The sequence below is a fragment of the Hydractinia symbiolongicarpus genome, chromosome 5 (genome assembly GCF_029227915.1).
Source record: "Hydractinia symbiolongicarpus strain clone_291-10 chromosome 5, HSymV2.1, whole genome shotgun sequence".
NCBI lineage: Eukaryota > Metazoa > Cnidaria > Hydrozoa > Anthoathecata > Hydractiniidae > Hydractinia > Hydractinia symbiolongicarpus.
The window spans coordinates 18,394,877-18,414,148 of record NC_079879.1 but is presented as its reverse complement, the minus strand read 5'-3'; the positions used below and the strand labels follow the sequence as shown (position 1 = coordinate 18,414,148).

The 19,272-nt window shown below is 33.4% G+C and overlaps 4 protein-coding genes across 4 annotated transcripts; 2 read left to right on the top strand and 2 right to left on the bottom strand.

The window, feature by feature from the left end:
* Positions 1 to 126: 126 nt before the first annotated feature.
* On the top strand, positions 127 to 3,694 carry LOC130645088 (probable inactive peptidyl-prolyl cis-trans isomerase-like 6). Its single transcript, XM_057450945.1, has 9 exons — positions 127 to 248; positions 444 to 539; positions 795 to 919; positions 1,061 to 1,124; positions 1,949 to 2,011; positions 2,142 to 2,298; positions 2,393 to 2,449; positions 2,646 to 2,781; positions 3,144 to 3,694. Exons 1-9 carry the CDS (start codon positions 168 to 170, stop codon positions 3,268 to 3,270), a joined length of 906 nt encoding a protein of 301 aa, XP_057306928.1. The 5' UTR covers positions 127 to 167; the 3' UTR covers positions 3,271 to 3,694.
* A 499-nt stretch (positions 3,695 to 4,193) lies between these two features.
* On the top strand, positions 4,194 to 7,908 carry LOC130645089 (proteasome assembly chaperone 1-like). Its single transcript, XM_057450946.1, has 5 exons — positions 4,194 to 4,401; positions 4,902 to 5,133; positions 6,330 to 6,522; positions 7,041 to 7,177; positions 7,594 to 7,908. The coding sequence occupies exons 1-5, from the start codon at positions 4,256 to 4,258 to the stop codon at positions 7,669 to 7,671; spliced, it is 786 nt and encodes a 261-aa protein (XP_057306929.1). The 5' UTR covers positions 4,194 to 4,255; the 3' UTR covers positions 7,672 to 7,908.
* Positions 7,909 to 8,003: 95 nt separating this feature from the next.
* LOC130645087 (uncharacterized) lies at positions 8,004 to 12,742 on the bottom strand. Its single transcript, XM_057450944.1, has 6 exons — positions 12,147 to 12,742; positions 11,648 to 11,739; positions 11,417 to 11,564; positions 11,289 to 11,352; positions 9,847 to 10,133; positions 8,004 to 8,512 (listed from the first exon to the last, which is right to left on the bottom strand). The coding sequence occupies exons 1-6, from the start codon at positions 12,648 to 12,650 to the stop codon at positions 8,216 to 8,218; spliced, it is 1,392 nt and encodes a 463-aa protein (XP_057306927.1). The 5' UTR covers positions 12,651 to 12,742; the 3' UTR covers positions 8,004 to 8,215.
* Positions 12,743 to 13,585: 843 nt separating this feature from the next.
* Positions 13,586 to 19,136, bottom strand: LOC130645084 (uncharacterized). The gene is made up of 6 exons (XM_057450941.1): positions 18,536 to 19,136; positions 18,315 to 18,406; positions 18,084 to 18,231; positions 16,898 to 16,961; positions 16,011 to 16,297; positions 13,586 to 14,167 (listed from the first exon to the last, which is right to left on the bottom strand). Exons 1-6 carry the CDS (start codon positions 19,037 to 19,039, stop codon positions 13,871 to 13,873), a joined length of 1,392 nt encoding a protein of 463 aa, XP_057306924.1. The 5' UTR covers positions 19,040 to 19,136; the 3' UTR covers positions 13,586 to 13,870.
* Positions 19,137 to 19,272: the final 136 nt, after the last annotated feature.

The window sequence follows — 19,272 nt, the reverse complement described above, 5'->3', positions numbered from 1 at the left end:
AATTTATCTGTAATAATGTTGTGTTATTTTAAAATAATGCAATCAATAGATACTTTGGTCAGTAAACAATCATTGGATGTACAAGTGAAACAAAGAATTAATATCTTTTTCTGTAGTTCAACTCTGTAAGGATGATACGTTTTACTTTAGTTAGAAATTTATGAACAATGCCATCAAGGAAATATCAGCTTGAAGTATTTGGTCTTATGAAAGATGCTGAGTTTTATCAAGCTAAAGTAACAGCAGAGGTGAGTAGGGAAATCAACAAAAAGTACTTTGGATAGATAACGGGAGTATACATTTTTACGTTCTGTAATCCCTTTTTTTTTTTATTCAGACACATGAAAGATTTGGCACTTATAAATATTAGTAATTCATGCTATATGTTCAATATCTGTAGATTAAAAGGGTTGATGGTATCATTTTTACCCTTTATTTTGTAGGGTTTGTATCAAAAGTCTGATAGTGAATTTTTTCAACCTATATGCAAAGGAATGATGGAATATCAATGGTTGCAATTTTTGGAGGAAAAAAAACAGGTATGCTTTTTTAGCTACAAAATGGAAATTTTGGTTAAGTGGAACATTTTGTAATACTACTAATAAGAGTCAAACTAATAAGTTGATAAAAGTGTCTAAATCAAAATGTTAAGAGGTATATCTTGGTTAGTCTTTCTCAAGATATATCTATCATGTGTTATAACTGGATACTATCTGTCATAGTATGTAGTATGAAACCTGTAGTATTTTTGCATAGTAATTTGGGTTTAGCTTTTACATTACGTTTTACTGCAGGAAAAAGGTGGTGAACTTTGGTCATATTCTGGAACAACCTTAGTTTTTGTTGATAAGGTATTACTGGGATCAGCAGAAGAGTTTATAAAATGGGCAGGTGATAAACATGATTACCAAGAATTCAGGTAAAAGTTGAAAAATATTCTCCAAAAGAGTGAAACCCTAACCCAAATGATACTAAACAACAAAATTTATAACACCCTAAAGCCATATGCTTGCTCTTGTGTGTTTGACATTTTGTTTACTTTTGCAAACTTTACCTTTAGACCGCTTCCGTTATTTTACGCTCTTGCAAAGGAAGAGTACAAAGAATATTTGAAAAGTACCAAGGTTAGGGGATACTATTTTATTTCAATTGGAAATACTTTAATGTTACTGTCAAACGTCTTTAAAAAGGTAACTAAAAAAAGAAAAGAGTGGCTGTTTTATAAAAATCCTTGGTGCTGTCCAATTCCTGGCTGCCTTATCAAGCACTGTATTTTCATTTCACAGTGGTACAGTCACTGAAAGCCATCAGCATGTAGAGGACTTGATTTCCGTGTGATAAGTGCGTGGTGTCATTCAGCATTTAACTTGTTTGCGAGAAATTAAATTAAACGTTTTTGTTCCAAACTTGGCCATCATATAAATGTTTATTTATTTTGTACTTTAAAAAATTGACTGTTGCATGAGAAATGTAGTCATCTTTTATTTGTACTAAAAGATAAGGGAAAGCAATAGAGACCATTTTAAATAAGTTGGCTGCCTTATGACTGGGAAGGTATATTTGACTATAATTTCAAACTTTTAAATGTTGGATATTATACAATACGATTTCACATTTTTATGTTTTAAATGATAAATACATTAATTATCTGCCATTTGACCAAATTGGATGGTCATGAGATTTAAAACAAGGATGTTAATAAAATTACTCGTGAATTACTGCTCTGCTTTTTTTGTTTTTCCAACTACACCGCTCAAATTTTCAATTTATGTTCCACCCATTGGTTACTTTAAATGACATAATTTTAAGCACATTTAATTTACACCTGTGATTCCATATTTCTAATTCTTAGTTGCATCTGTTCTTAAGGATTCTCTAGTTTTATTTAAATTTATCAGAATGTTCTTTTTTAACGTACACTAAGAACTTCACTCTTTTTTATTTGTAGCATCATTATGTCTACCTTGATATTTCCATTGGCAAAGAAAAAAATGGGCGCTTGTTAATAGAGGTTAATCTAGATATATGTATTTTATCCTTGATAATGAATTTTTTTTGTAAATCCTAAATGAAATTGGACTTTTTTTAACCTTAAGAACTCTTTTTATGCATTTCCTAAATTAAAACTAACGTTTTTTTAGTTGTTTAACGATAAACTTCCCAAAACTTGTGACAACTTCATGCAGCTATGTGTTGGTGATGCATGTGAAAATGCCAAACATGATCCGCCACTGAAGTTAGCTTACAAAGACAGCCTGTTTCATCGAATCGTCAAAAATGGATGGATACAGGGGGGAGGTATCGTTTATTTCGTGTATATGTTAAAACCAGCTTGTTCATTGCCAGACCTCCCTACGTTTATTTAATGAATGTAAATGTTGTTTGATTGTAGACATTGTACATGGAAAAGGTGATGGTGGTTGGTCCATATATGGTGAAACGTTTGAAGGTACGAAGTACTGTAATCGCAATCAAAATGTTTGTTACCAAACGCATTTTGTGTTCTTCATGTGAAATTCGTCATGTGAAAATCTGTAAACGGAACTGCAAATAATTTTATTAGTGTATTAACTTTCTTGCAATTTCTTGCAATTGCTAAGATTCTAAAAATTGTCCCTTTTTAATTTGGCGATGCACACTTATAGATGAGAATTATTCGGTGCCAAACAACAAACGTGGAATTGTGGGTATGGCAAACAAGGGAAGACATAGTAATGCCTCCCAATTTTTTATTACCCTGCAACCAACACCGTGGATGGATTGCCAGTTTGTCAGCTTTGGGTAAGTTTTGCTATTTCGAAGTAAATTTTTAGTCTTTCATTCGCATGTCCTGCACATGGCCAGTATTACGAAAATCCTATGCCATGGCTTGCTTTATAATTTTTTGTGTACTTAGTAGATAGTATGAACCTCCTAAAATACTGCATGTAATGCTAGGTTCTTTATCATTTATACTTGTTATAAAGTTTGTTCAGGTGGTCCTGAAAAAGGTTTTACTGTATCTGTATCAGGACTGTCTACAAATGTGGTAAAACAATTTTTTTTGCGAAATTGATTTGTGTAAATTTAAATTTACTAAACTCAATGTCTGCTTTGATTTTTGGACTTGTGTTTTTTCTATTTTGTGGTATTTTTGTGTTTAGTGAAGTGGTGGAAGGGTTGAAAGTATTAGACAAGCTAGAAAATGTACCAACATTCAATGAACGACCAATATCAGAATGTATGATATATGATTGTGGTATATTGGATGTTGATAACTTGTACACTTGAATTTGTTCAGAATTCTCACTGTTCTATTCACGAAATATGATTACCATGTAAATATTTTTGAATGTAGGGTGTGTTTAAGGAAGGACCTATTTAAGGTAAACTTATTGTAAATAAAGCCTGTTTAACTTAGTCCTTTTTTTAAGTACGACATGCTCAAAGTAAAACATATTTAAGGTAGAAGGTAGTTTTGATCACTTTTCAGCATTTTTTATACTAATTACGAACTGATTGTTACCTGAGACGGAATAAGTAACCAAATTTAATAATAATGCTCAAATGTAATCGGTGATATGAATTTTTGTTTTTATTGAATGGTTATTATCTTGTTGGTGGCAACGTTTTATAGAGCTTGTAAATATTTGTACTGTTGTATAATACGTTCTGTAAGTTATTTTGAAAGAGTAATATATTGTATTAAATTAAATTTTAAATTGTTTTTCTATATATTTTTTATATTTCACGATTTGTTTCATGTTTTTATTGAAAATAGCTCAAGGTTTCCTTTTTTTGGTAAGATGTAGACGACAAATAATGATCACCCAGTACTTAATTAGCAGTTAGGTCAAAAGAGAAGGGCTAGCTTTGGGTAAACCAGCAATAAAATCAACGAAAACTGTCCCTGTTGCCGAAAAAAAGTTTACGTCTGTGTTTGTTGATAAAAAGATCTTTCTTTGAGAGATTTAAGAGATCATCTCTCAGATACTGTTAAGTGATGATTGCCTGATGCCTGATGAGTACGCGTATGGAAAAATGTGTCAAACCTAAAAAGTTTCTAGCTCTTGTTATTAAATAAAAAGATGTACAAATTATCTGCTGCAAACTCAAAGCCACGATGTGGCAAAGTTACTGTAAAATTTATATTTATATAGCAATATGTTTAGCTGTAAGGTCCGTTGTCGGATTTTCTATAGTCTTATTGTAATGATCCTTTTTAAATTTAATTTAGGAAGTCTGTTTTCAAGCAGGTAGTCTAATAATTTAACTTATGGCTGTCCTTCCCTTTGGATTGTGGGATGTTAGTGAAACATTCAATCAAGCTGTAGATTTTGAACAGGAAGAAGAAGAACAATATGAAGTTGAAGATGTGACCAAGAAATGTCAGTTTACTGTGATGCACAAAGAATGTAACATGTATGTTGCTTATTTTGAAAGCAGGGTTTTTACAATTTGCTGAAAAATCTCCAAAAAATTTGGAAAAATAATGTTTCGCTGAGCCTCAAATTTTGATAGTACGAATGCTGAAGAATAGTGTATTTTAGTTTAAAATTTGATCAAAGGAATACTCTTTTAAGTCTGTTGCTACCCTATTAAATAGATTTTCTGTGATAATTGCAGAGTTCTAAACCAGGGAACACAAAAAGTGTTTCAAATTCTTTTTTTTTTTTTTTTTTTTTTGATATGTGGTTGCTTCAACCAGTAATAAGCAATGAAAGGGAAATGTGTTGGTAATTGAGTCGTAACTCTGGGTTTTGAAGCGTTTACCTTTGGTATTTGTTTTTTTTGGATAAGAATGCTCTTTGTTGTGGTGCATATTTAAAAATTATTCTATCTAGTAAAGTGACTTTGATAGAGAGCCTTGTGTTATGGATAAACATATCCTTATTTTTTTTAATCGATAATTTCGTGTCTAGGTTACATGGAAAGGTTATGGTGGTTGCCATAGGCAAAGCTGCTAACGCATTTTTAGAAATATATTATAATCTACCGTCAAAGCATGTAGCAGAAGTTATCGTAAAATGTGGTGACGATGCCAAAAAGTCCAAAAATAAGGATCCTTGTATGTTGTACCAATTGAGTGAAAATTTGCTTTGCTTGATGAAAACCTATATAAAAGCAGAAGATTGTAGTTCTTGGGTTGAAACGGTAGGTACAGATTGGCAATTAAGCCGGATTTCTACTAAAACGAGTGTCGTCGAATCGAATTGATAGCGATTACTGTCAAAACAGTTTCCACGTAAACACACAGCCTTGTCGGGAAAACAATATTTTAAATTTTTTTATAATGATAAGTATTGTGTGGACAAAATAGATAACGAACCAGTTATTCATGACACATCACTTTTCTTTGCGATAATCGATAAAGAGATGCCAATTTTTCTAGGGGTTAGATTTTTTTTACACAAAATTCTAAGGAAAGTATAAAAAAAGGATATTCTGATTGGAGCCAAATAGGTATTTTGAGTAGTGTCAGGTTTATTGAAGGTTTGGTGTTTTTGATAATTGGAGGAATTTAATAAAAAACAAGGAACAATCCCTTAAAAAGATTCTAAAACAGCCCCACACCACCACAATAATTCTCTTGTTGCTTATTGCGTAAATCATAAACGCTGATCAGATAAAGACGATTATAGAATTATTGGTGCGCTTTTCGAAATGGATAGGTTAACCTAACTTTGGTCCAGTTGCTCACATCCCTAGATTTCCCGCACCAAACTTAGGCCGTTTAGATGTTTTATAGGGGAATTAATACCTAGCAGTGTATTGTTTTGTATCTGACGTTTTTATTTGCTTCTATTCATCCCATGACATGATTTCATCTTTTCTGTAGCGACCAACTAAAATTAACGCGAGAAGAAAAAAACTGGAATGCTATAAAATGCCAATTGAAAATCCAATTTTGCGCTATTTGATCGCTTGTATTTGAATATCAACCTCTTTACTTTATTTCCTACAGAAACTTAAATGCAGCTAAAGAGGTTTAAATTGGGGTAAAAATGTAGTCAAATTCTTTTTCGTCGCGAAATTTGACTTTGATTTCTGCGAGATATTAGGATTTGCTAACATCGTGTCAAATAACTTCTCGAAAAAATTTAAAAAAAAATCCGTCGCTGTTGTGAGACTAAAAAGTTTGGCTAATGCATCTTCTATTTTTACATTGGCGATAAATCTCAAAAATTGCCCGAAATCCGATTTTCCTAGATTTTGTGTAAAATTCCAAAAAGTCGGTAGAGTCGAAAAGGGTTATTAAGAAACACTGGCAGAGGGTGTTGTTATTTTTTGCTGGCAATGATAATACCTGTCCCAGGCTCTTGCTAATTTTTTCATTGCATTTTTCTAAGGTTTTATCTGCAGTAAAGGTTGAAAAACTAGTTATTTTATGCTCATCTGCTAAAAGTTTCTACCAAGGAGACGAAGAAGCTAGATTTTCTGATCACGACATTCTACGTCATATGAAGTCTTCTACCTTACAATGCGATACATCAGTCTCGCCGTTGGAGGAAGGAAATCTAGTTAAAGATATTCCAGCAGCTCGTAAGTCGGATTTGAATCTTTGTACCATGCCACCTCAAATTTATAAGAATTTTTTAACCAGAAAAAAGTACATTTTGTTAAAATATAGAATTTGATAGTTTTTTGAAATCTTTACATATATTCCTTTTCAGGTAGATTTGTATATGTTAAGAAAATTTAAAAACTGAGATATTTTTTAACTAACCATAAGGATTAACTTTAGTTAGAAAGCAAACAATTTAAAAATTGTAAGAAGCATTTGATTAATGACAATATTTTACCAAACTGTGTGCTTATGATGTGTGATAAACATGCTCACTGGCTGGAGAGGAAACCTGAGTAGTGAATTTCATGAATTTTTGATAGAAAATTTTTACCTTATGTCGCATTGTTGGTGTATTTAGAAAGCTTTGTTGCGCTTCTGATAGTGGTGGACGAGTAAAATATTTTAGACCTTACGGAAATGAGCTCCTTTCACTTACTACTCAGTAATTTCAGTGTGTTGTATCACCTGACTGTATTTCTTCTTAATTTTTTAGTATTCTCGTACTGCGAAGCTTTCAACCTACCTGCAATTATGTATATCAACTACACAGAATCGCATTTCATTGATGTGTTCTCCGTGAAAGCATACAAGCCTGTACTTAGTGATGCTCTTGTAAAGACAATACCTCGCGTATGTGTCAGGTTTATTTATTATCTTTAATTTAAGTATTCTGAGTGTGTTCTGAGTCGTAAATTATGTATGGTTTTTGTGAGATAAAGGAATATTGACTAAAAGTTATTTGAGAAAGTTATGGACGTTCTTTTATTTTTTTATCTTGTGTTTTTCATTGAGTTGTGATTATAGATGAATCGTTATTTATGTGTTTATAACATTACGAAATGTATAAACGTGTGCCTTTTCGAACAAACAAAAATTCGGACAAAATTGTCGTCTGTAGTCGATGAATAACATTGTGCGACATGTTGTTTTCAATAATGAAGTATATTTCTCGTTAACTTTCGTATTTTCCAAATGACAAAAATTAAATTTTAGATTTAAAGCGATGCCATAATGTCTCTTTTAAGGTAGGACTAACTCTCTTTTAGGCTTCAGACTCCACTATTTTGGAAAGACTAAAAAGATTTGAAGGCATTGGGGTAGCAGATAATAACTTATACATATAAGAAGAAACCGGAAAACAGTAGATAAAAAACACCATAGAATACGGTCATGCGTAGTTCTTCAGGTAAAACGAAGACATGAACCGTAAGTTACCAGAAGATCAATTCAAAATACAAACGGCTAGGCTATTTTAACGTTAAACTTCAATTTTTTATATAATGTGAACGATGAAATTGTAAGTGATAGTAACGGCAATAGAATGTTTAAGTGAAAATAGAAGCAAAAAAAACTTATAGATATATTGGGTTTGTGTTTTCGTATGAAACTGCCAGCGGTAGAATGATGTGATTAAGACCTGTTTTACCCTCAAAACCAAGAGAAAATAAGTCAATAGAAACTATTCCCAATGTATCTGTAACTATTATATCATTTGTACCTGTACAGTATAAGGGTGAAACATCCCTTCGAAAAAATGATCAATTTATATTGTTTTTAAATATTTCTAAGTTGTTTTTACACAATCAAGTTTTGTATGTTAATGCATGTGGTTAAAATTCTATTTGGTGTTTCAAATGTGTTATTGTTAATTATTATCTAAAGCTTTTCTTATTTTTCTTGTAATCTTTTTTCAAGCCCTTGCAAGATTGACTTCATTTCTTGAAAGTTTCTGTTCAGTTGTAACAATTCATTGTTGACATGTATTTTGAAATTCGAACTTTGCTTTTGTGTCAATTCCAGTTCGTCTTTTTCTACACTCTCCTTCTTCTTGCGATATTGACGGTATACGAACTCCTCCATTCCTGCTACCATGACCAAAACGACTACAGCTAGAATGAAATATGTACCAAGTCCGGTTTTTGGATGGAAAGTCTCAACTAGAGATGGAGTATAAGTTGCGTCGAACTAAATGTAAAAGAAATATGCCATTGTTAAATCTTGCTTCATTTCCCGATCTTCGTCCTGTCATCTCGCTTAGAAATTAGAGTGGCATGGTGACGGAACACCGAAAAATTTATTCACTTGCAAAAAAGTTAATCACTTTTAACCCGCAAAATTTTACCAGCATTGTCACTTTGAACCGACAAATTTTAAAATAATTCGTATAAAACAGATAAATAAGCAATAAACAAAAAACAGGCACTAATTAAAATAAAAAAACAATTATTCATGCAAAGAAAATTCAGAAGTTTTCATTTTCATATAACATTTAAACCAAAAATATTCAAACTTTTTATGCTGTTATTACAGGGCCATCTTGCTTCTTAATGTATTAAAAAAGAGAAATTAATAATCAGAAAAAACTTATTCAACTAAAAAAAACTCGGTAAAAAAGTCTGGAAAATGTTAGTCACCGAACTGAAATTTGGTCACTTTTTTACCGCTTTGTGGACGTGGGGATGGGTCACTAAAATCTTAATCTAAATAACATGCACACAACAGAGTCAGGGAGAATGCAAGTAGTGATTAAAATGCTGGCGACGCCGTGCCAATATGAAAAAGGAGACAACAGTCAAACTTTCAGACCAAGTAAAGTTGCGTGATTCAAAATTTAAGCAAGACCAGTACTCATTTTGACCTAAAAAATCAGCAACCCGAATTTTATACAAAAACTGGAGTTACTTATAAAAAATCGTGCATTTGTTTTTCTGACCAACTTAGGAATTATAAAACGGATCCTTTGCTTCATTATTATGCAGCTGTATAGTAAAATTGTTTTATGTAAATTGTAAGCTCCTGAATGTCTAAATGAAGATCTAGGATTTTGAATGTCAGAGAAATTACAAGCGCCACTTTGATCTAAATTTTGATGTCGTAAATAATCAATTAAGCAGCTTACACGCTTCATAAAATTTAGGCTTATTATTTAAACAGCAGCCGGGGACCTTTTTTTAAACATTTAAATGACTGATTAAAAAGCCATACATCTACAGAAAATGCAACGCTTAACCTGTTTTTGTTTGTTTGGTGTTGTTTATTTGAATAAGACTCCCTCGTTAGGCTGAAAAAAAAAGAGTCGTTGATCGTCGTCGTTGTTGTTAAAGTAAGGACCATGGTCCCCGTTATTAACCAGACCAACAAAGCCATAGGCTATGGCTTTGTTGGTCTGGTTAATAATAATAATAATAATATATGTGTTACGTGGCTGGCCTAGAAAGTCTTCTCCTAGTTCTCACACTAAACGTACGTTTTTTATGTCACGTAAACAAATAAGTTTTCCAACAATTTTGATAACTTACCACTGTGTGTTTGTAGTAAGAGGCTAAAGTCTCAGTAACAATCTCCTGTATGTTTTCTTTAAAGCAAATTTCATTAAACCAAGGTTTTTCTTTGGTTTTGATGTAATTATACTCGACATCCCCGACAGGAATTTCTTGTTGGATTTCGTAAACAATACTGAGTTTGACATCGTTCTCTCCCCCTCGTATTTCGTCTTGCATCCAACTAGCGATTTGAGAGTTGATAAGTGCTGCGTTTACATCACCATTACGGAGTGCAGTTAAAACTTCTTCGTAATTATCCCTTTCTAAAATTACATGCGCTGTGGAGAAGAACACGAAGAATCTACGGTGGCCCATATCTGCCACTATTGTCGAGCAGCAGAAATAGATCACTACTGCGCAGTAAAAACAATTCTACTGCGCAGTAAAACAATTATACTGCGCAGTAGTCACAGTTCTACTGCGCAGGAGGACATTGACTACTGCGCAGTAGAATTTGGTCCACTGCGCAGGAGGACATTGACTACTGCGCAGTAGAACTTCAACTATTGCGCAGTATAATAAGGGCTTTGACTTGAGTCTTTAGACAACTTATCTGGCATTCCATAAAACACGAGTGTACACCAAGAAGAATATAAGAATATTTGAAATCGAAAATTTGAAATCCGATATAGCGTTCTCATGCTTAATTCCTTTTTATAACGTTAAAAAAATCAATTTTAGGATATCGTCATTGGGCAATGTCTTTTTTAATATCCATCTCTAAAATGAATGAACACGACGAAAGTCAAACTAAAAGTAGCGAAGGAGCAATCAAATTAAAATATGATATATTACAAACGGAAGCACATGCCAAACTTTTCTTATAATCTTCTTGATGTACACTCGCGTTTCAAAAATCTGGTCAACCTTTATGGAATCCCGGAAAAATTGTCTAAAAACTTAAGTCAAAGCCCTTATTATACTGCGCTATAGATGAAGTTCTACTGCGCAATAGTCAATATCCTACTGCGCAGTGGACCGAATTATACTGCACAATAGAATTATATCTACTGCGCAATTGAACATGTGGTACTTCGTCATAGAATCGCGACTACTGCGCAGTAAAACTTTGACTACTGCGCAGTAGTCGCGATTTTACTGCGCAGTAGTACCACATGTTCTATTGCGCAGTAGATATATTTTTATTGCGCACTTGATATATTTCTACTGCGCAGTAAAAATACCACTACTACGCAGTAGAACATGTTCTGCAGCGCAGTGGACCAACTATTCTATTGTTTCTTGATGCTTGTGCAGTAAACATAGTTTTACTGCGCAGTAGAGCGTTGACTACTGCGCAGTAAAAACTCGTCTACTGCGCAGTAGTCACAGTTTTACTGCGCAGTAAAAATGTGACTACTTTAATCAAATTCCACTTGATGAATAAAGCGATAGGAATCAAAGTTGAATTATCATACCTAGCGGTACAGCATTGTACTGTTTAGCTATTTGTAGTTCTGCAGAGTATACCAACACTGCAACCTAAAATTAAAACATGAAAAGTAACGGAAAACACAATCAGTTTTTCTGAAGAAATGAGAACTACCTTTTCTCCCTCGATCTTTATAAAGTTAGGATCAGATAACGTATCTGTGACAGTGGCTGTTAAAATAGCACTAGACATGAGACCAACAAATACCCAGATGAAACTGATGGTTCGCGAGAATAGACTTCTTGGGACCATATCTCCATATCTAAGTGAATAACAAAGAACATAACATTTTAGTATAAGAACAAGTATAATATTCATAAACAGTTATTTCTAAAACTTATTTACCCCACTGTTGACATTGTGATCAATGCCCACCAAAATCCGTCTAGTACTCCTACAGGAAACTTTCGCTTGAAGTCAGCATTAGATCTTTTTTCCTATAAAAAGGTGCAGTTACATGGTCGCGAGAGATATGTTGCTTTATTATATGAGGTAAGAAGTCTAGGAGTCAACTTTCACGGGGCTAGCAGAAATCCCACTCTAACTTCTTGATTTGGTGCCCTTTTCCAAATAGGCACCGCCCTTTTAACTTATTCTCTTAAATAAGCGTACAAGGGCGTCCAATCAAATATACTTCTATCACAAACGAGCGCGAATTTAAGGGAGAATATCTAAGACTACTCTTAACTTAACGTGTCTATTTGGCGGATAAAGAAGATAATTTTTTTAATAAGCGTCATTTAATCAAGCATGTACGCCATATGTGTGTATCTTGTTTTTATTATTGCATAATCAACCAAGCCATTGCATATTTTCATAAAATCAAAAGAATTGACTCGCCTACCCATAACCAGACAATTATACCAACTGATGCTGCAGTAAAAACCCCTAAACACAACAAAGGGATGGTCTTTACAAATCCAACCGTCATTTTCTTGTTCGATGAGATGGACTCTTGTCTCACGATAACAAATGCACCTGGAGAGTGGAAATATGATTTTACAACGAAGTTTTTCTCTGATAATTGAAGGTTTGGTGAAAAAAGAGGAAAGAGATATATATATTTTTTGCTGCCGTTTTGATATGTTTGTGTAAAATTTGATTCAGCAAACTCTACAAATTTCTTGTAGTTGTTTTTAAAGTGATCTTTTGCGACAGAAAACCTTTCGTATTTTAATTCACTGCAATATTCATCATATTTCTGCAGAATGTCAAAGAGGACACCTTTGCTCTCGTTATTCGCCCTGTACGCATAAGGTTTTATTTCCCAGGATATAGGTATCATATATTGACAGAAAATCGTGTTAAAACACATTCCAAAAAGAAGATGCGGTAACAGTTCTTTCATTTTGCTTTAATCTTTTCGCCAATGCTGATATATTTGCTTTGCTGTGCCTTGATCCATATTTAAAACACGATGACGTGAATTTTTAATTTGTTTTTTAAAGGACAGGTGGATGGATTGAAAAATATATTTTCAAAGATATTTTCAATTGATATTCGGCATTTTGAAAACTAATATTCTTGAATTCACTAAACATCAATCTACTGTGGAATTATTTATTAGAGATAAGAAAATAATTTTTTTAGATGTTTAAAAAAATTCAAATGCATTTGGGTTTGCTCATAATAACTTATGCTATAGAGATGTAGTAAAAGATAATCTTTTATTATATTTTTATGCTTATGCATACAGTAAACTCCTTAATTCGAAATACTGTCCTTAGAACAATTTTTCTGGGTCATTGATTTTTTTGTTAACAACGAATTTAATTCAGGAAAGGGCCTTAAATTGGATTTGAAAAAAAAACATTTTTTCGCGTGAAAAACTTTCGCGTTTTATAAATTGGCTATGAATTCGCGTGATAAAGCTTTTGCGTTTTGCGGTTTTAAATTTTCAAAGGCAAAAACTTTCGCAACAAAGAGCAAAGAACGCGATAAACGCGAAACTAGATGAAATTAAAAATTATAAAAAGCTATATATTTCGTACGGCAACGTATACACCTTCAGGCAAGTAAAAATCAATGAACAAGATTTGCCTAAAAAGATAGTTTAAGTGATAAGATTAATTTCTTCTTGTTGTCTTAAAATAATAAGCACAATTAAATTTTTTGGATTAAGTTGTTTACAGAAAATTCGCCCGAAACGTTCCTTGTTCTTCCGATTTAACGAAGAGATAAACCGAGAGTTACCGGAATACTTCAACCTCTCTAGATGAATGAATGTGAATGTGCTACATCATAAAATACGCAAGATAAAACATAAAACAAATAGACATTACGAAAGTCTTCCGTGCATATTTTCTATGGAAACTGTCAGTCGCTGTACGCTGTCAATAAGGCCTGTTTTGTATGGGTATACTTACATATATAACTTGTTTAATTAAGTGTAAAGTAGGTTTTATGTATTACATATTTTTGAAAACATCCCTTCGAAAAAATGATCAATTTATATTTTTTTTAAATATTTCTAAGTTGTTTTTACACAATCAAGTTTTGATGCATGTGGTTAAAATTCTATTTGGTGTTTCGAATGTGTTATTGTTAATTATTATCTAAAGCTTTTTCTTATTTTTCTTGTAATCTTTTTTCAAGCCCTTGCAAGATTGACTTCATTTCTTGAAAGTTTCTGTTCAGTTGTACCAATTCATTGTTGACATGTATTTTGAAATTCGAACTTTGCTTTTGTGTCAATTCCAGTTCGTCTTTTTCTACACTCTCCTTCTTCTTGTGATATTGACGGTATACGAACTCCTCCATTCCTGCTACCATGACCAAAACGACTACAGCTACAATGAAATATGTACCAAGTCCGGTTTTTGGATGGAAAGTCTCAAATAGAGATGGAGTATAAGTTGCGTCGAACTAAATGTAATAGAAATATGTCAGGAAAAGGCCAGAAAGATTGCCAGGCGGCAAGTAAAATTTTTCGCGTTTTTAACCAGCCGCGAATTGTAAACTTTTTTCTGCAATATCACACAGCTCTAGAATTCTGTTTATAATTTTTAGGAATAAGGCAGTATTCTGTCGCATGTCCGCAGCAGAAGGGCTGCAAGAGTTCTGCTTTGACAGATGTGTAGGGCCGTGAGGAACCGCATTGCGAAACAATTAAAACGCACCGGTCCATATGAAAGTCTGGAAACCGATAAAATAGGCCAGGTTAACGTCAGCAGGAATTGTCCCAGTTTAAGATATCAGATCTAACTAAATAACCTAAGTCAAATCCCAAGCCCTAAATCCTTTGTGAACTTTAACAAGTTCAAAGTGCGTGAGTAAAAAATTGAAATGCTGTAAATTAAGCATATATTACAATGCACATTTTTCTAGATTTAAAAACGTTCTGCAAATTACACACTGTTTTTGCGGGAATTTAAAAATTATTAAGTGGAAACAGAAACCTTAACTATAGAAGACTTTAAGTTTTTCAATTCTTTGGCATTAAAAAGAACTTGTCCGTACGGAAAAAATCTACTATGGGAAGCATCGAAACACTGGTTGCAAGGTAAGAAAATCGTTCTTCGATATAAACTGGGTTTTGTTCACTGTGTAGCTAGCTAGCTACAGCTCTTAGCAGCCAAGGGCATTATTCTGCCACTACTTTTTTTCTAGTTTTAACCTTCATCTTTACAGAGCTTACGCTGCATACGAAGAAGGATGTCCAGTTAACTCTTTACTCAATATATACAAAAAAAATTGAGAATATTTCATTGTCTGATCCAATGACGGTGAAAGATGGATGGGTGAGTGAAAAAGAGGGCATATGTACTTGGCCAAAACTGCATACAATGCACATATCTCGATATTATTTGGAAGTTATATCTTGTAGTAATCTGTGTAAGTACATTTTTATTAACGTTTTCAACATGATTGTAATCTTGTAGTCTTGTAGTATTAGTAAAAATGTTGTCTGTGAATTGTACTCGAGCTCCTCGATGCCAAAGAAAAATTTTGAATTTTGTACGCTTTAACAAATGTCAGGATATTTCAGAGTGGCGCTTTGTTCTGAAAATTTGATGCCATAGATAATTGATTAAGTAGCTTCGCTGCTTCATGAAAAGTTTACCAAAATCACTAGTTAGCTCCAACCTCGTAAACTCGAATTTTCGTTTTCTCGAATCAATTTCAGCAACCTCCTTTCTTCTGGTTTCTTCAGAGAACTCGTATTTTCTACTCAGAAAAAATGAAAACGAAGGACTTGATAAATTTTATCTCTGCAAACGAAGGACCCCTGTTAGAAGCTGAGAATCATTTAAAAGTTCCCCCAAAATATTGGAAAAGCTTGCTGTCCCAAAATATTTTGGTGCAGCTTGCTGTTAGCCCCGATGAGTCAATACTGACTGCTGACGCACTCTTTTGTGTAGTTGTGAACAAAGAACAACCTGTGGTCGAACATGTCATAGATGACGGTGTTTGCCAGAGGCGTTTATGCAGTAGGAGTGTTTATTCCAGAGAGGATATTTACCATGGAATCTCTCTATCTCGACTACTCTCTATCTCAACTACTCTCTATCTCGAACTTCTCTCTATCTCGAACTAAAGTCTCAATCCCTTTGTGGTCCGCCTAAGGTATTTTCCTTTCTTCATTTTGAACTTTCTCTATTTCGAACAAATTTTTTAGTTCCTTGCGAGTTCGAGATAGAGAGATAGAAAAATGCAGCTTTTCTGTATATCAATCTCAGCATAATTTACAACCCTAAGATTAACTTACCACTGTGTGTTTGTAGTAAAAGGCTAAAGTCTCAGTAACAATCTCCTGTATGTTTTCTTTGAAGCAAGATTCATTAAACCAATTTTTTTCTTTGGCTTTGATGTAATTATACTCGATATCCCCAACAGGAATTTCTTGCTGGATTTCGTAAACAATACTGAGTTTGACATCGTCGTCTTCCCCTCGTATTTTCTCTTGCATCCAACTAGCGATGTCGGAGCTGATAAGTGCTGCGTATGCATCACCGTTCCGTAGAGCAGTTAAAACTTCTTCGTAATTGTCTCTTTCTAAAATTACATGCACTGTGGGAAAGAACACGAAGAATCGATATGGAAGATCTAAGCTTAGAATAAGAAAAGTCACCGTCGCTGGCTTTATATAATTCGTACGTTATTTCGCATGCACTTATTTGCGCTCGTTTATAAAAAATTGTTATCGCGCCAATTAGTTCAAAAATAAAGCGCGAAAATATACTTTTTGCAGGAAATAAAGGTTTTGTATGGTTTTGCAGGAAATAAAGGTTTTGTATGGTTTTGTGGAACAGAAACAGGTACAAGCAGGATAGTTCTACGGTTTAAAAAAAGGAAAAGATCTATATTTTGCCTAAATAACATGAACTCTGCTGTCCCCCCTCCCTTATTGGGCAGGGCCTTGAACCTGCCCGCAAAATAATACGCACGAAATACGTTCATATTGCTATTGCGCAAGAATATAGCGCGCAAAATAGAATTTTTTTTTGCAGTGCAATTAATACGGATAAAGCTAGGTCAAGCTAAAAACATCGAAACTTCTTACACCCGCAGTGGATATCTGCACACATTTACTTATGACATTGACCTTCATTTTACTTTCTTCTTATTTGAGTAGGTAAGAAAAGGAGTCCATACCTAGCGGTCTAGCATTGTATTGCTTTGCAATCTGTTGTTCTGCGGAATATACCAACACTGCAACCTAAAATTATAAAGAAAGTAACAGCAATTACTATTTTCACAGCTGGTTAGTTCGCCATGTTTAAAACTTTATACATGGTGGAGTTTTATTATTATACTGTGGAAATATAGGATCAAAAGCTGATCTGTCTGTATATTTTGCTGGGAAGCTTTAAACTTGTCTGTATGCTTATTCGCTCCTCAAAGTTGTTAATATATCTAGTTTCGGCAAAGTAAAGTTTGCTGGTATTAAGCTGGTCGAAATCCTAGAAAAATATTTTTATCTCACCAAGAAAAAACTGTCTAATTTTCTCTCAATTCTCAAGAAAAGTATGCGCAGTTGAGAAATAGTTTAACCTATGTTGAGTTGTGGTAAAAAGAGTAAAGCTTAATTCTTCGCAATGTAAAGTGTTTTTTCAGACATCTAGCTGCCACGTCATAGCTGGACATTACCTTCTCCAAGCCTGTGAACGCTTTGCAGCTTACAACATCACTTGTCAAAAATGATTGTATAAGGGTTATGGCTTGTTGGGAGGAGAGGACTTAGTATTATGCTTCTTTTCACAATTCCATTTAATAATCGCAGTCAAAAAAATTTTGAATTCTCATTCTCTTGAAAGCTCGAAGGTAAAAGGATTAGGAAAAGTTCGAGTTTTGCTTGAAAGAAGCAAAGGACTGAAAATTTTTTTTGACCTATGAAGATATTTGCAAGTACTCAAGTAATAAAAAGATTTTTGACTAAAAAAGAGTCTGTATGAGGCTCGCGGTACCCGCAATTTTTTCGCCCTACCAAAGTAGTCGCAGCTGTCTGGGTATTCAAAAATACCGTAGGTACTTTGAGAAATGTAGATTACAATAACGGCAGAAAAAAAAAATAAACACAAACAAAAGATTTTTACTTTGTTATGTCAAGACTTTTTTTTGGTTTTGGTGAGTTTTAGAAAATTCCATGTTCTTTATTATATTTTTAGGGTTTCCCTAAAGTTTTTATAATTATATATTCATAATTATATTATTATATTATATTTTTTTCTGTAAACCCTGCTTTGGAACATGTTTTAATAATCAAAGAAACCATAACTATGTTTTGAGGTCACATCTTTGAAATTTTGAAGGTTAGTTTTCGTAAAAGTAAAAATGGTACCTTTTCTCCCTCAATCTTTATAAAGTTAGGATCAGACAACGTATCTGTGACAGTGGCTGTTAAAATAGCACTAGACATGAGACCAACAAGTACCCAGATGAAACTGATGGTTCGCGAGAATAGACTTCTTGGGACCATATCTCCATATCTAAGTGAAAAACAAAGAACATAACATTTTAGTATAAGAACAAGTATAATATTCATAAACAGTTATTTCTAAAACTTATTTACCCCACTGTTGACATTGTGATCAATGCCCACCAAAATCCGTCCAGTACTCCTAAAGGAAACTTTCGCTTGAAGTCAGCATTCGATCTTTTTTCCTATAAGAAATACCGATACGCGGTTAAAAGAAATATGTTGCCTGGTAATTTTAAGTTAGCAAACTGTACAACTTTACATTAGTACATATTTTCCGAGTATTAGACATGCGAGTAATATGACTCGCTTACCAATAACCAGACAATTATACCAACTGATGCTGCAGTAAAAAGCCCTAAACACAACAAAGGGATGGTCTTCACAAACCCAACCGCCATTTTCTTGCATGCAGAGATGGATTCTTGTCTCACAATAACAAATGCACCTGGAGAGTGTGCGTATGTCTTTGCAACAAAATTTTTCTCTGCTAATGTAATATTTGTTGTAATAGAAGGGAAGAGAATTATATCTCTCTCGCTGCCATTGCGTATAAGTTGATGCGTTTGTGTAAAATTTGATTCTGCAATTTCCACAAATTCCTTGTAGCTATTTTTAAAATTAGTTTCCGTTGAGAAACTAACTTTTAAATCTTCACAGTACTGGTTGTATTTTTTAAAAATGTCAATGATAACTCCTTTGGTTTCGTTATTTTCCGTGTACGCATAAGGCTTTATTTCCCACCATATAGGTATATATTGACATAAAATCGTGTTAAAACACATTCCAAGAAGAAGATGCGGTAATAGTTCTTTCATTTTACTTATAATAATTTCACCGATGTCGTATTTGCTTCACACCGTCTTTATTTATCTTTAAAACATAATGGCGTATGGAGTTTTTCATTTATTTTAAGAGCAGGTGGCTGGCTTGATAAAAACGTATTCAGAATTTATTTCAGATCAATTGACATTCGGGACATCTAAAAAGTAATATCCTATTAGAAATTCGCAAACATGAATACAATTTATGCATTGCATATTTTCAACTT

Coding starts and splice junctions, on each gene's coding strand:
- LOC130645088 (XM_057450945.1), top strand. CDS start 168: ATGCCATCAAGGAAATATCAGCTTGAAGTATTTGGTCTTATGAAAGAT. Junction 920..1,060: donor CATGATTACCAAGAATTCAG/GTAAAAGTTGAA, acceptor CTTTACCTTTAG/ACCGCTTCCGTTATTTTACG. Junction 2,299..2,392: donor TGGATGGATACAGGGGGGAG/GTATCGTTTATT, acceptor GTTTGATTGTAG/ACATTGTACATGGAAAAGGT.
- LOC130645089 (XM_057450946.1), top strand. CDS start 4,256: ATGGCTGTCCTTCCCTTTGGATTGTGGGATGTTAGTGAAACATTCAAT. Junction 4,402..4,901: donor ATGCACAAAGAATGTAACAT/GTATGTTGCTTA, acceptor TTTCGTGTCTAG/GTTACATGGAAAGGTTATGG. Junction 7,178..7,593: donor TTGTAAAGACAATACCTCGC/GTATGTGTCAGG, acceptor ACTCTCTTTTAG/GCTTCAGACTCCACTATTTT.
- LOC130645087 (XM_057450944.1), bottom strand. CDS start 12,650: ATGAAAGAACTGTTACCGCATCTTCTTTTTGGAATGTGTTTTAACACG. Junction 11,353..11,416: donor TAAAGATCGAGGGAGAAAAG/GTAGTTCTCATT, acceptor TTTTAATTTTAG/GTTGCAGTGTTGGTATACTC. Junction 10,134..11,288: donor GTACAATGCTGTACCGCTAG/GTATGATAATTC, acceptor ATGTAATTTTAG/AAAGGGATAATTACGAAGAA.
- LOC130645084 (XM_057450941.1), bottom strand. CDS start 19,039: ATGAAAGAACTATTACCGCATCTTCTTCTTGGAATGTGTTTTAACACG. Junction 18,407..18,535: donor GTATAATTGTCTGGTTATTG/GTAAGCGAGTCA, acceptor TATTTCTTATAG/GAAAAAAGATCGAATGCTGA. Junction 16,298..16,897: donor ATACAATGCTAGACCGCTAG/GTATGGACTCCT, acceptor ATGTAATTTTAG/AAAGAGACAATTACGAAGAA.